The 14,649-nt window shown below is 35.7% G+C and overlaps 1 protein-coding gene across 2 annotated transcripts in view; it reads left to right on the top strand.

The window, feature by feature from the left end:
• The window catches only part of LOC106468767 (SURP and G-patch domain-containing protein 1-like), a 74,021-nt gene that overhangs the window by 19,374 nt on the left and 39,998 nt on the right, over positions 1 to 14,649 (top strand). For both annotated transcript variants that reach the window (XM_013929208.2, XM_022397133.1), the window contains exon 3: positions 7,866 to 7,923. In XM_013929208.2, coding sequence (XP_013784662.1) covers positions 7,866 to 7,923 — 58 coding nt within the window. The remainder of the gene's footprint in view (positions 1 to 7,865; positions 7,924 to 14,649) is intronic.

Here is a 14,649-nt window from a genome sequence, read left to right as displayed (position 1 = left end):
GACAATTCGAGAGAACCTTGAGTTCTAGGCATGTTAGCCCAAGATAATTAGTGTGTGGACCATTTCCATTTATATAGTGCTCTGTGAACACAAATAAGTTAGCATAAATCAGTTAAATGACAAAAAATTAGGTGTCTATTTACTTGTGACCACTCAGTGTATGTGTTGAATGGGTGAAATGTAAGCATAAGGGGAATGTGTTGATGATCAGTGGAAGTAGGAGTGTGTTGGTTGAAGTGAAGTTGGATGCATTTTGTTGGAAGTTTTAAATTGCCTAAGGTGTTGGTGTTATAATTACTGATATGATTTATTATAAGCAATTTCTGGAAAGCTAAATTCGAACATTTATTGTTAGTATGTAGATTATCTTTAGTATGATGAAGAAGAGAAGTAGGGTAGCCATGTTGTTCATAAAGTGGAGCATGTTGGTAGATTTGCTATTATAATATTGGTTGTTACTGCAGAGCCTATGCAATCTGGTGAGTTCTGATTTTGGGAATGTTTCTCCTGACATATTGAGGATGACTAGAGGGAAAATGTAAGTAGCTATGTGTATCAGTTGGTTTGTAAAGTACAGATGTCACAGAAATATGTATGTCAAGAAATGAAATGGTTTGGTGAGATGTAAAAGATGTGTATTGGAATGATGGATGAAAGCATTGAACAAACTGAACAAAAAAATCAAGTTCATCATTAGTGCTGTATTATCAATTTTTCTACATTATAAGGCAGAGAGGGTAGCTGTATAGTTACAAAATATGCATAGACAACTGTGTTATATGTCAGCTGGAGGTGGTTTTGAAATTAATACTTAAGCTATGAATTATTCATAAACGTAGCACCCATTTCCATTTTTTGGAAATACTTCCTTACATACTCCCGCTTTGCTCTATTATGTGTTTATAACCAATAAAAAAGTTTAGAATTTCCCTCACATGGTTTTCTCAGCCTCTTGAATGTGGAAATTTCCCAAGATTATTTCTTTTTGCTTGTTTCTGATTTGAAAAATAGCATTCCAAAACATACTTACCCTCTGATGCCACTTTATCTATTCCATGAAATTGACTTTGCCTATCCAAGCATTGGTCTCTAATGCTCCAGTCAAAATGCCCTTAGCAATATATAACTTGCAAAACCCTCTGCCCACATCATTGTGCCCTCTATTCTGACACTGTATATAAGCACCTCACTCAAATAAACTAATCATTTTTTTTTTGACAAAGCGTTTGTCTAGATATTTTCTGACAAAGTGCTGTAGTTTGTTCCATTATGGATTTCGATTTTCGTGTCTCCTCATGGATTTCTGTTTAATTACAATTTCTATATACAAAAAAAAATAAAAATGAACATGATGTTCGTGGTTATGAACTCCCATATTACTGTTGTCAGCACGGCGGCTAATATTACCTCCCCTATTCCTTCTTTGTTATCCACCATCTCTCTATGGTCAGGAGGGAGGAAGGAGTCACCCTCAGTTGATACTCTCCATGTTTTGATCTGTTGGGAGATAGACATACTTTTGCCCAGGGGTGTTTTTTCTTGGGGCCTCTAAAATTGCTTTTTTTTTGTTGATCCTGGTAATTCTGGGGAGAATTGGACTTGGTTTTTCTGACACTTTTCTTTACTAAGTCAGCTTCTCACGAGTCCAACTTGGATCACCCATCTCCTACTCCTTTTCTTTGATTAGTCATTTGGGTTTCTGAGGCTTGGGAGCTTTTTTCTATGCCTTTGAGTCTGTTCCTCCCTTGATGGCGGAACGGTCAGGAGGGGGGACTATTAAGTTTTTCCTTCTTCACCTGATATTCCTGGTTCATGCTGACAGATTTACTGAGTTATTACGTGACGGGATAGATATTTTGCACTCTCGTTTGTCTGTTGGCATGCTTTGGTTTTCCACCTCCAAGGAGACGTATGTTTTCAATTCCACAGGCTAAACTCATTTACATTTGGATATCTGGGGTTCCAGGGTTGTTCATGTGATCACTTTGAATCAGTCAGGTTTTTTGTATTTGTTTGCTCCTCACTTTTGCTCAGGGATGTTTCTTCCCCTGAAAATTGTTTGCAGCCACATGGTCCCCACATCAATTTGTGGACAAATGGGGTCTCATACTGACTTCTACCTTGGTCAGATTGACTGCTTCTGTTCCTTCTGTAGAGATACCTTGGTGAAGGGACTTTGTCTACCTACTATAGCCTCTGGGTGTTACATGTAGCATCTTTTTTATCATCACTTGATGTTCACGAGTATCCCAGAGCCATTTGTGTTGTGAATTGCTGTCACCCATTTGCTTATTTTGTTGTTGTTGACCCCTTGACCTTCTTTGGCTGTAGCAACTGAATAGATTTGTACCTTAATAGTTTCAGGACCACTCAATTTGGGCCAACCAATGCCAATGGTGTTGGTATCTACCTAGGTGGAGGTGGGGGTTAGTTAGAGTGAGTTTACAACTATTGATGGACACCTGGTATTCATAAACGGCAGATCCATGAGTACTTTGGGTTCTAGTATCGAGGCTGGTCTTTCCATTCAATTCTCCACCTCCATTATCCTCTCACCCTCTGGTATTTCCACCTCCACCTGAACAGTGAGATGTAGATTTCGTTTCATGGCTAGTAGAGTTACTGATCACAAAGGTGTTAGTGAAGGTTGATCCCATTCTTCCAAGATTTTATTCCTGTTTATTTGTTGTGCCTGAGACAAGGGGAGATTAGTGGACAATGGTCTTTCTTTCTCATCTCAACCCATTCTTCATTCCTTCCCAGTCCACAATGGAGTCCTTTCTCACTCTACTTTGGCATTCTTCACCAGGTCTGTAGATGCCTAAGTTTGAGGTTGCTGAGGCTTTTCTCCACATTCTCACAATGAATTCATCTTGCCTTTAGCTACGTTTTGTATATAGGATCAGGCTTTGCAGTTCAGGGATCTAGCCTTTTGTCTAGCATCAGCACCATATGTCTTCTGCTAGGTTGTACATGTTTTCACCATGTTTTATGCCCAGCCCAGCCACTTCCCACCCAGCTCCAGGCTATGGAATGGCAGTCGGGCTCTTACTTACAGGGATGGTTCCATCCCTGGGGTTCTGGCTTTCCTTAAATCCCTTGAATTTTTTGGGATGAGAATGCTATCCCTTCAGTGGTCCCATTGCAACTAATGGATCTGGAACATCAACCCACTGGATTTTCCAGTTCCTTTCATCAGGAGCAACACCTTAGTTTTTGTGTGGTGGTTGGTTTGAATCAACTCTGACATTAGTGTGTGTGTGTTGTTTTGTGTGCATATATATATATAGCCTTTAGCCTCATATACCATGTATCACCTCTTCCTTAATAGGTATTTTGTTGCTCTTGGAATGCTGATGTCATCGGTTGGAATTGTTAGCATGTTTGTAGGGTTCTTTATACCCTGATAGGTCCTTTGTTTCTAAGCCTCTGGCAACCAGGGAAGGGGATACATCCCTCTCCACAATTCTTTTGCCAACTATTTCTCACCTCTACAATCAATCATACACTTATCATTTGTTTTGTCCTGTCTTAGGCATGAAATATAGCACCCATTTAACATTGAAGCTGGATAAAATGATGTAGGAAACTAAAACGATTTTGTTTGGAGAAATTTACAAGATGAAAGAAACATCATTATGAAAAGCTGAGGTAAAGTGTTTGCTGTGTGCAGAAGATTTCTTCACAAGATCAACAATATATTGTAAACATTTCAAAGGTCTGTCAGTAAATACCTGTAGTGAACTGAAAGAAGTAGTTTATTGATCAAGAAGCTAGTTATTAAGCTGTAGCTTTTTATGTCTTGGGGTAGATGAAGACAGTGGATGTGAAATGCCCCAAAGATATGGAAAATGTGGTATTAAAAGAATTCTGCAAAAAATATTAAAATTTTCTGTTTGAATGCTAAAGAGGTCTGAAGATTCATGTTGAAACTGAATGGGTTTCTTTAGCATTTATTCAATTTACTGTTTTTTGTAACCCTATGCATTTCATGTTTGTATACTAAACAGATGTTCAGATTACAAGTACGTATAATTTTTTTTTTTTTCAACTTTTGCTGTAATAATTTTTCTTTTTTTTTGTTTCATATGGTTTTCTCTTGAAATATATGTTTGGTATTTAATTTTTGTTCATGTTTGTGTCAACAGTTGTGCCACATGTATTATGAGCATATATTCTCAAGTTACTGTTTGGTATTGTTTTCATTTTTAAAAAATCATTAAATTGATCTTGGTGTCAAAACAAGCTTCTTAATGCTTGTTGGTATAAAAATGTATTTTATTTATCAAAATTAACAAATTTACCATTATGTCAGCTACAATAATATATAGTTATTGTATTATTATATATTTATTTTGCAACACTTATGTTTGTAAATTATAAGTTGGTTGTATGTCTTTAATAACTTGTGATGTACAGTGTATTAATTAATTTTTCTTTTTGTTATCCATTTCATAAATAGTTTACTGCTTTCTTGTAAAAAGATTTTGAAGTGTGACAAAACATTTTTTGGTACATACAATCCCTATATACTTTCCATAGAACTGCTGAAAAGACAGTTGAGAGAGAAAATTGATCAACATTTTGCATAATCTACTTTTTTTCAGTGATCAAAGATTGCCTAGGTGAATCACTGACAATCTCCTACAGAGCATTTATTTGTTTTGAAGCATTTTGACTATATTATTGCTACCATTTTGTATTGTTGTTACGCTTGTTATATTCATTGATAATTGAACAACACTAATTTCTAAAGCAGCTCTTAATAAAATTGTAATTTCTGTCAAGTTTATTAAATCTTCACTAGTATATTTATGTCAACACTGAATGAGTATTTCTTAAAATTTGTTTCCAGGTTCTTTTAACTGTTAATAAACTTATGATATCATGATACATATTTTGACTTATGACATGGCACTTGATATTCCATTGGGGCATACTCACATGTGGCACTTTTTATAGGATCTATCTTTAGACCCATTATCTCAGAGAAAATCCTTCTCTGCTATTCTACATTACCTTCTATTTTAGCTACGAGTCAAAAGTTTGCTACTGCAAATTACCCTCTTTTTCCATCTCAAATAAGGGCTGTGGATGCTTTTTTGGGGAACATCATGTTTCTTTCATGTTGCTGGTTTCCTCAGGAGTGAGAATATCTCGTCAATCTTTTGGATCTTTGTGTAGTTCAGCATGATTCTCTACCCTTGCTGCACAACCATTGTGGTGTGTATGAATATCGGGGAGAAAATCATTTTATAGTTTTTGTTTTATTACAGAGTCTCTTCATCTCTGACTCCATTTTCACATCATTCCTATCTCTGAGCCTGTAGTGTACAAGGTGTTATGAACATACTCATGGATTCTTCTTCCACAAACCATTGGCTTCTCCCCACATATAGACAATTCAACTTTACAATGGTTTTGTCATCCTCTGATTGATGATTTTGAAATGTCAGACAACTGTCATATTCCACTTTATTGGTTTCCATATCCAGGCCTTGCTTCTCAAGTGATGAATACTTTCATCTAGTCTTGGGAAATTTTCCTTGCTCTTCTCATTGGATTTTGACAAGAGCTATCAATAAAAATGTTCAGTTCTTCTCTTCACAATAGCCAGCTCAATCATTGTTTCTATCTCAGATTCCATTCTGCATCTGATTTGGAGGCATTTTCTACATCAGTCTCAAAATTCAGTTTTCTACATTGATAATAATCATCTATAAGTTCTCTGCTGGTTGTTGTACAGCCCTCTTTTAGATTTTCTTCTCTAGTAACTTGAATGCTACTACATTCTTGCCATCAGTCTTTCCCATCTACCAATCTCCCTCTTTTTTTCATAGGTGTTACTGATCTTGCTTTGTTTTTGAGATCTTACACACTGCCCCTTAACCTATGTCATTATATTTAGCAAATCTACTAGAGTGGCTCCTCCCACTACCCCATTCTTTTGAAAATTTTGTCTAGTCTCACCTACTTTTCTTGAGTATAGGTTTATAACCAATAAAAAGAATAATTTCCCTACTACATAAATCTGACATTTGTAAATAGTTTGAAGGAGAAAGTTATAATTTCACTGAAACTGTTGGGGTGACACCTAAGTCATTGCTCTGAATAGGAGTAGGATTTTATTGTAACCCACATATATAGCCTATTTAGAGACTCAGATAATTTTTTGGTTTTTTAAAATGTATATTTGAACCCTATAAATATAAATTAATCTCTCTTTACCCTCCACTTGGAAGAATTAAAAAGGCTTAAGGATTAGCACATATGATGCAAAAGCACAAAATTGTGTAACACTAAGTGCTAAATATATTTCTTTCAATGTATTTTTTATTTATTGTTCTATTTTTTTAAGAACAGTAACAACAATTTAAACATTTATGAGTAAATAGTAAGATATATATATAGACATACATATGCATGTACACATGTAATTTATTGTAGCCGAAATATCACTCTATTTTGCAAAATTTGCACAAATAACATATTTTTACATTTATGCTACTATTAAATTCCAAACATCACAGAAGGATGAACAATACTCAAATAGATTCCAGTTTACTCTGGAGAATTCTCATTGTAAACATTGTAAGATACATAAACCTAATAATCCCATATGTTCTCAGTGGAGGGGACAAGCCAACATATTTCTTCGTGTGTACTTTTTTGCTCTTCAGAGTACCATATTACAGTGTCACATAAACAGTGTAATGGCAAAATCAGAGACTTGTTGCTTTAGTTTCAGCTGGTTTCTACTTCAGTCGTTGACAGTAAAATAAACACAAAAAATATGTGTAAATGTTTAGCAGTTGCAACTTTCAAGAGAAGTACTTTGAAACTTTGTGATCAGTAATGAAGAAAAGGGCACAGTTGCTCATTTTATTTCTGATCTTAAACTTTTCATTATGCTTTGATTTGTCTACAGGGTAAAGATAATAACAGATAGATATAAAGTTTTATATGTATTTAGGAGGTTGTAGAGGTTATGTTATGCAAATGAAATTTGAGATTTTTGAGATGAAGGTATTTTTAATCTTAACATGAAAATCACTTTGTACTCAGACTAGTCAAAAAAAAGATTTAATATATTCATGGATAAATCTTTAGTAAAATTTGATAAAATTTACTAAAAGTATGCCAAATTTTGTGAAGATACACTTACTGTATTAGAAGTTAGAGTACAGAAACTATAACAAGTACAAAGTTGTTATAAGGTCATGTTGAAAGAGTTGATGGTACTTGGTTTTGTTTCTGTTATGCAGTATTTTGTGGCTGGCTTGCTTTTGTGATCTTTCACTGAAGACTTGTGAGTCACTTCCTTAAGAATAGTGTCACTAATGATTTTTGAGAGAATGGAGCTGTTTCTCTCCCCCTTCTCCTCTGAAAACAGCATTAAAGCTTTTAAGGTGAAGAATACACAAAAAGAAAATTAATAGAATGAAAAGGGAGTCAGTATTAACAATGTTAAAAATTTTAAAAACCTCAGTACATAAAATATTAACATTTTAGTTCAAAATAAATCAATTTTTGTCATGAAATTACTTTGTCTCTATTATAGGTCTACTTTCTGTGATTTATAGTAATATTTGAATAACATTTCTTTCTTTTGTCAGATGTTTGTTATTATCATTTTGCATGTGTATTTATTATGGGTTTGTATTAAACTAATATAAGTCATAAATATACATGAGAATGAAAAATGGATATTTTAGTCATTGATAATCTTTTTTTCTCTCTCTCTCTCTTTATACATTTCCATGACATCCAGTTAAAACTTACAAGTTTTTGAAGAACACATGAGAAGTAAAAAAAAAAATACACTTTATGATTTGAAAAACTCACTTGAAGAAATTGTTTTTCAGATAAACCTGGAGATGATAAAACAAAGGGAATTTCCATGATATTAGCTCCAAACACCAGGTATAGTTTCAGATAAGACTTTACTTTGCTTGATTCATTTATATTTTAATTTCTTATTTTAATCTTTAAGATTTGTATTAGCTTTTCATATCCTTTTATTTCATAATTTTTATTTTTAGTGTTCTTTCTGAGTATGCACCACTGTTGTGGTGACAAAAACATTTTGAAATATGTTGATAATTCAGAGTTTAAAGTATTAAATTGTTTTGAGCTTAATTAAAATATTGTAAAATTGTTATGAGAAAGCAATTTGAATGTCTTATGGTGTAAAACTAAAATAAAGAGCAATGTTTAAAATGCACCATAAAACTTTATTTTGCCTGTGGCCACCATTAAAAAGACTACATGCTTATGATGGTGGTGTAAAGCTACTGAAACATGTATTAGTTGTAGGCAAAATAAAGTTTTTATTGTGCATTGTAAACATTGTTTTCACTTTTAATTTTAACAGTTTTGCACAAGTTGCCTTGATTTAATTTTCATCTAATGGTGTGTTTAGTTTTGTTTTATCTAATTTCTTCCCTTCAATTTATCTATGTTTGTTTGTTTTTTTGAAGTGGCAAGATTTTACTATTTTCATATCTGTTTTATTATACATATTCAAGAAATCTCTTCTAATTGGGAAGTATATAAAAAAATTGAAAATAATGTTATTTGCACCAGTTGTGAAAATTTATAAACTAAATTTTCAGTACTGGAAAATCAGTTGTTTTATTCCTGGAAAAGTCCTTGAAAGTCTAACTCATTCATTCTCACATTCCCTGTTTTTATTGATGAAAAACTGTCTAGAAAATGGAACTCGTAGAATGGAAATATAACTAAACACTGACAAGCAACAAGCTTTGAACAATGTACCTCTGTCTTCAATGCCATATGACAATTGTTAGAATGTTATTGTTAATGTAAAATAAACTTGAATCATTTGTTGGAAATCTGAAATCATAAAATTGTTGATAGAATAAATAAAATAATATGGGTGTTTCATAATTTTTCTAAATCTATCTTCAGCCTAAACACTTCAGAAATAATTAATCACATTTCTATCCAAAGTTCTGCATCAAATATTGCTTACAGTTAGTAAAATGAAAAAAGAGAGAGGAATGCAAATCCAAATGGCAACAGCATAATAGAATGGGTGTCAAAAGCTTAACTGTTATGTGTGAAATAGTAATATATTTGCCATTAATGATAGTGAGACATCTTATGCATAATTAGGTCACCAGTTATTTATGCAGTGATTGATCTAAGCCAAGATGTGTATGATATTTTGGGCTCTATAACCAAATATTCCAAGGACAATCTTCTGATTTTAAAGGATAATCAGTACTGTAAATATGTAGTGCATGCTATTAATATTATTTTGACTCTTTGGACTGTTAATTTCTGAAATCAATTTCTTAATCAACTGGTTCATGATTTTACTTGTAATTAACATATCCTGTATTGACTGATACAAATGAAAGCACCTTGACAACAAATAAAATTAGTCCAAACACGTATTGTTTTAAATATTATTTTAACATCAGTATGTATTCATGATTTTACTTGTAATCATCATACACTGTGATGACATGCACTACCCTTGACTGCAGATAAAATTAGTCAAAACAGTTATTGTTTTAAATATGATTTACATATGGGTATGGGTTATCATAAAACAAGACTTACAGACTGAGCACCATACTGAAATACAAAGGTTTTATTGACCCACGAGGTTTCAAGTTTTTTGTTAAGTAGAATTCCAAAATATACATACCTTTGCTAACACTTATAGCTATTTCTTGATTTTCATCTTTGCCAACTAAACATCGTGTTCACTTGCTCCAGTCTTTATATTCCACTCGACTGGCCTCTGCAATATCTAATTTGCAAAACTATATACCAGCCCTCACACGGCTTCTATGCAGGTACTGTATATAAGCACCGTATGTCGACAATATAATCATTTTTTCTTGACAAAGCACTAGAAGTTATGTTTTGTTGTTAACCTTTTCTTTTGAAGCATTTTGACAGTAATCTGGTGTGTATGTGTTTTTTCCCCCTGTTGCTGATATTTCATTGGTTTTCTCGTGCGGTTAAAAAAAAATGCTGGTTTGAATTTCTGTGAAACGGTTTCTTTGTTGTCTGGTGGGGGTCCACTGTCGGGATGAGTTGGAGTCCTTCATGCACCCCCGAGGTTTTTCACAGGGGATTCAGAGTTAGCTTTTCATCATCAACCTGAATATACTGGGGAGAATTTAGACACTGTTTTCTGATGCTTCTTTCACTAGAGCTGCCTCTACTGAGGGCTTATTTGATTAGTCATCTTCTGCCTCTTTTCTGCAGATATTAGTTACATAAGTTTGTGAAGCTTTGGGGATTAACCCCCATGCTTTTGAGTCTACCCTGCCTTGTTGTCATATAGATTTCAGGAGGATTACTTAGTTCTTCCTCCTTCCCTTGATATTGCCATGTATGCTGGGATCTTTGTGTATTGCTAAGACTTGCTTCCCTCGTTTATCAGAACAACATGCCCTGGCTTATCATCGCCTTGCTGTAGTATATTTGAACACTAAATAGTTGGATTTGTTGTTGGATCTATGGGGTTCCAGGTGAGAACCTGTTATCCCTCTTACCAGATCCACATTTTTGCAGATTCATTTTGGTCTGTATTGTGATACTCCTCCTCGTGATTCCCGGGAGGTGATCCTTTTTTGGGCCTTACTAGTTTGCTGGATTCCCTGAAACTTTCAAACCCCGATTTTATACAGCACATTTGCAGTTTGCTTTATCATTATTAGCTGCTCGTCTCTCTTCTACTCTTTCTACAGCCTCCTCATTTCACCATGGAATCTTTTCTTAAAGTTCAATGGTACTTCACACCAGATCTTTGGATGACCAAGTTTGATGTTACAGATGCCTTCAAATAGCAGTCTTTTCCTCAATTTCTACATTTTTTACATGAGGAATAGATGTAGCAGTTCCAAGCTCTCCCGTTTGGACTTGCTTCAGCACCTTATGTTTTCTGCTGAGTAGTATGGGCCTTTGAGCTGCATCTTTATTTTCTGGGTCTGTGCACACATCACTATTTGGAAGATTGACTTCTTTTGGCACCAGTCTGTCACATTGTCACACTACATCCACAGATTCTTCTATTTGAGGCCAGAAGGACAGACTTCATGTCAGGTTGGAAAAATCCATTCTCTCACCAGTTCCATACATGGTCCATCTTGGGAAGTTTTTCAATGCACTATGAGTCAAGCTCAGCCTTGTTCCCTCAAACTTCATGCTAGGGAAGGGACTGTGAGGCATTTGCTTATGTCACCTTTTCCTACTGCATGGATGGTTCTGTCTGTTTTGGGGATTTGGGCTTCCCTAATATCCCTTATATCAGGCCCATATGAGATCCCTTCAGTGGTCATTTTATGGTCAGTGGCTCATGCATACCTTTAGATCACACAGTCTCTTTGCTCAGACAATTTGTAGTTCTCAAGTGGGACTAGACAGGAACAACTCTAATATCAGGGTCTGGATACCGCCTCCTTGTGTGGAAATCCATCTCTTCATGGATGGGTGCATTTCTTCTGAGTAGGCATTCCAGGGTATTTGGACCGACTACGAATCTACCCTGCATATCAACATTCTCAAACTTCTTGCATTACATCTGGCGATGATGCCAGGTCTTCCTATCTTGCACGACAAAATGGTAATGATTCATTCTGACTAATCCACAGTGGTTTCACATCTTTCTCTTCAAGGAAGTTCTTATTCTTGAGGTCTTGGTTTTCGGACTTTGGATTTTTTTTGGCTCATTCCAATGACATTCATCTTTTGGCCTGTCATGTGCTAGGGGTTATGATTTTGATAGGAGATCACCTTTCTCAACTCCATCAGATTTTTCCACCTGCATGGATTATTCCAACAGGTGGTCTTTCAATGGATTTGTTCTCAGTTCAGCACTCCAATGATAGACACTTTTGCAACCCATTGGAATGCTAGCCTACAGTTCTGGTCTCCAATTCAACATCCACAAGCTCTGGTGATAGATTCCATTTGTATGCCTTTCTTCCTATTCATCTCTTACCCAGACTCTTGTCTATGTTTAATTTCACCCCATGTTGGGTTCTCTTGTCAGCACCATTTTTTGGCCTGCTTAGACATGGTTTCCTCTTCTTAAGTTGCTCCAGGAAAGTTTACCACTACCTCTTCATTGATCCTTGTTGAGACGACCTCAGTCCAATATTCAACACCTGGACGTTTAACGACTCCAGCTTCATACATGGAAGTTATGCAGTCCCTTGTCTGACCATAGGGGTTTAAATTCTACAGTTTTTGTTTATTTGACTATATCCTCCATCAACCTACTATGGCAATCTATCGATGGAAATGGACTACATATTGTCAGTGGTGTCTTTGGTGAGCCTTCAACTCACTTCATCCAACAGTCTCCATGGTTTCAAGTTTTTTGACGTGGATTTTTGAAAGGTTTGGCTTCTACCTTGCATTGTATACAGCATCCTTCACTGTTTTGTTTTTTTTGCCCTTCTACTTATACAAAGGTTTTGACTCCTGTGCTATCTCGTTTTATGATCCTTTCATATTCTTCATCCCAAATGACCATTTTAATTGCCTAATTGGATCTTTAAAGTTGTTTTTCATGCAGTATAATTTTATCCATTCAAACCTATGGCATTCTGTTTTTTGTATTACATTTCCTCTCAAGGTATATTTCTATTGTTGTTAGGTTCCCAGATGTAGCTGTTCTGATTTATTTGCCATTCCTGTTCAGCAAACTCTCTATCTTTCAACCTGTATTTTGCTCTATCTAGACAGATCCTTCCTACTGAACACACTTGCTGCCAGAGAAGGGAATACATTATTTTTTCCTATTCTTTTCCAAGGCATTTCTCATCTTTTCAATCTGTTATACCCATATCTTTTGTGTCCGGTCAGAGACTTAGATGTTCTGTGTCTTGTATGAACTGTTCTGGGGCCCTATGCACTGGCCTGTTATTTAGTAGGATCCTGCAAAATCCCTGGATTTATCACCCATTACATTAACCAGGGGGCTTTGGGAGTTGATTCCTATAGGCTATTCGGGGTTAGCTGTTACAGATCAAAATATATTCCACATCACTTTTCACAAGATTAGGCATCTATCAATGTCATTGTTTGCTCGTCTGAACTGTTCTCTTGGGGATATTTTGCAGGCTGGTATGTGGACTTCTCCCAATAGTTTCCTATTTCATTACCTTCATGATCTGGCAATTTCTTCTTCTGTGGGATTTTAGCCCCCCACCCCACCCCCTGGCTGGGTTGACTACATCTGCTACATTTTAATAAGATGTATAATGTCTTACCTGATTAGCAGTTTTTCTTTTTTCTTCTAGGGTCACTCTTTATTTCCTTTGTATCCCACTCAGTGGCAAGTGTTGCTCAGTCAGGTGTGCTTGTATTTTTTCAATTCCGCACTAGCAACCTTTATAATGGTACATGGTTGCAACAGACTCTGTTGAGATGAGGTATTCCATAAGACTATCTAGACATAATTCTGGATGGTAGCATTATCTTACAATACAAATTCAATGGACTGCTTAGTAATACTAAAATGGATTTTGCCAGTCCTTGCTGATCTTAGAGCTGAATCAGTCGAGATCGGTTTGCTTTTAAAACTTAGGGAACGTGGTTCACCTGTTGCACTCTCTACAGAGACCTGATCCTCAGGACTCCCCACCTCACACACTTCCCCCCTACTGCTACCAGGGAGCTAGGGAATCCTTATCACACCCAGTTCCCGGGGTGGTGGACAGATAATTTTCCTGTGGAGTGTTGAGTTTTTCCACTTTTGGAGAAAAGGACAAAGTTGGGAACCCTCCTACCTGGGTCCCTGCAAGTTTTTCCCAGATGTCAGTTGGAGCAGGACCAACATACCTGGGAGCCTACTCGTAAAACTGGTCCAGATTTGATGCTTAGCTATCTGGTGGGTGTGTGCTTGGACCATCTTATGAACACTGTTGGGTCTTAGATTGTTCATGCAGGGGGTCCACTATATCCTTGTATATCTGAACGCAACACGGGCCCATCTTAGGCCCTTGTTCCATGTCCTCTCCATAATTCCATGGGTAAGTGGAATTCTCCTTGCCCACTTGGTCGGAAAGTGAAAATGACTGTTTGTGAATCCAGACCAGATGAGTTCTGGACCTTGGGTGGAGTATCGCATATATGATTCTGTCAATCCAAGCCTGGGATGTTGCCTTTTGGACATCTTTGGGTTGATAAGAAGGATTGTCCATTTTGGTTTGATTTCTTTCTTTCATAAATCCAGTTTTTCAAAATGCATCATTCTGTAGCATTCTGGGGGATATTGGTACCATGACTCCTTAAAGAAAAAAAAGATAGCTGTTTATTGTTATCAATATTGTTAACAAAACTAGCCATTAAACATAATATTCCTGTCAACGTCAATTTCTTACAAAAACCCGGCCCCAAATTAAAATTGCTACTAAACAAAAATTATTTAGAATCACACAATACCAACATCATTTACAAAATAACATGCAATAACTGCCCAGAATTCTACATCGGAGAAACAGGAAGAAAATTGGAAACCAGATTGACAGGACACAATAAAAAACCATCCCATGTTTTTCACCATTGCAACTCAAAAAAACCATAGTATATCTTATCAAACACACAGTCATTTTAAGCAAAAAACCCAACATAAACAAACAAAAAATCAAGGAATCC

This window comes from Limulus polyphemus, unplaced genomic scaffold (assembly GCF_000517525.1).
Source record: "Limulus polyphemus unplaced genomic scaffold, Limulus_polyphemus-2.1.2 Scaffold3156, whole genome shotgun sequence".
Taxonomy (NCBI): domain Eukaryota; kingdom Metazoa; phylum Arthropoda; class Merostomata; order Xiphosura; family Limulidae; genus Limulus; species Limulus polyphemus.
This window is presented reverse-complemented; position numbering and strand designations above follow the sequence as displayed.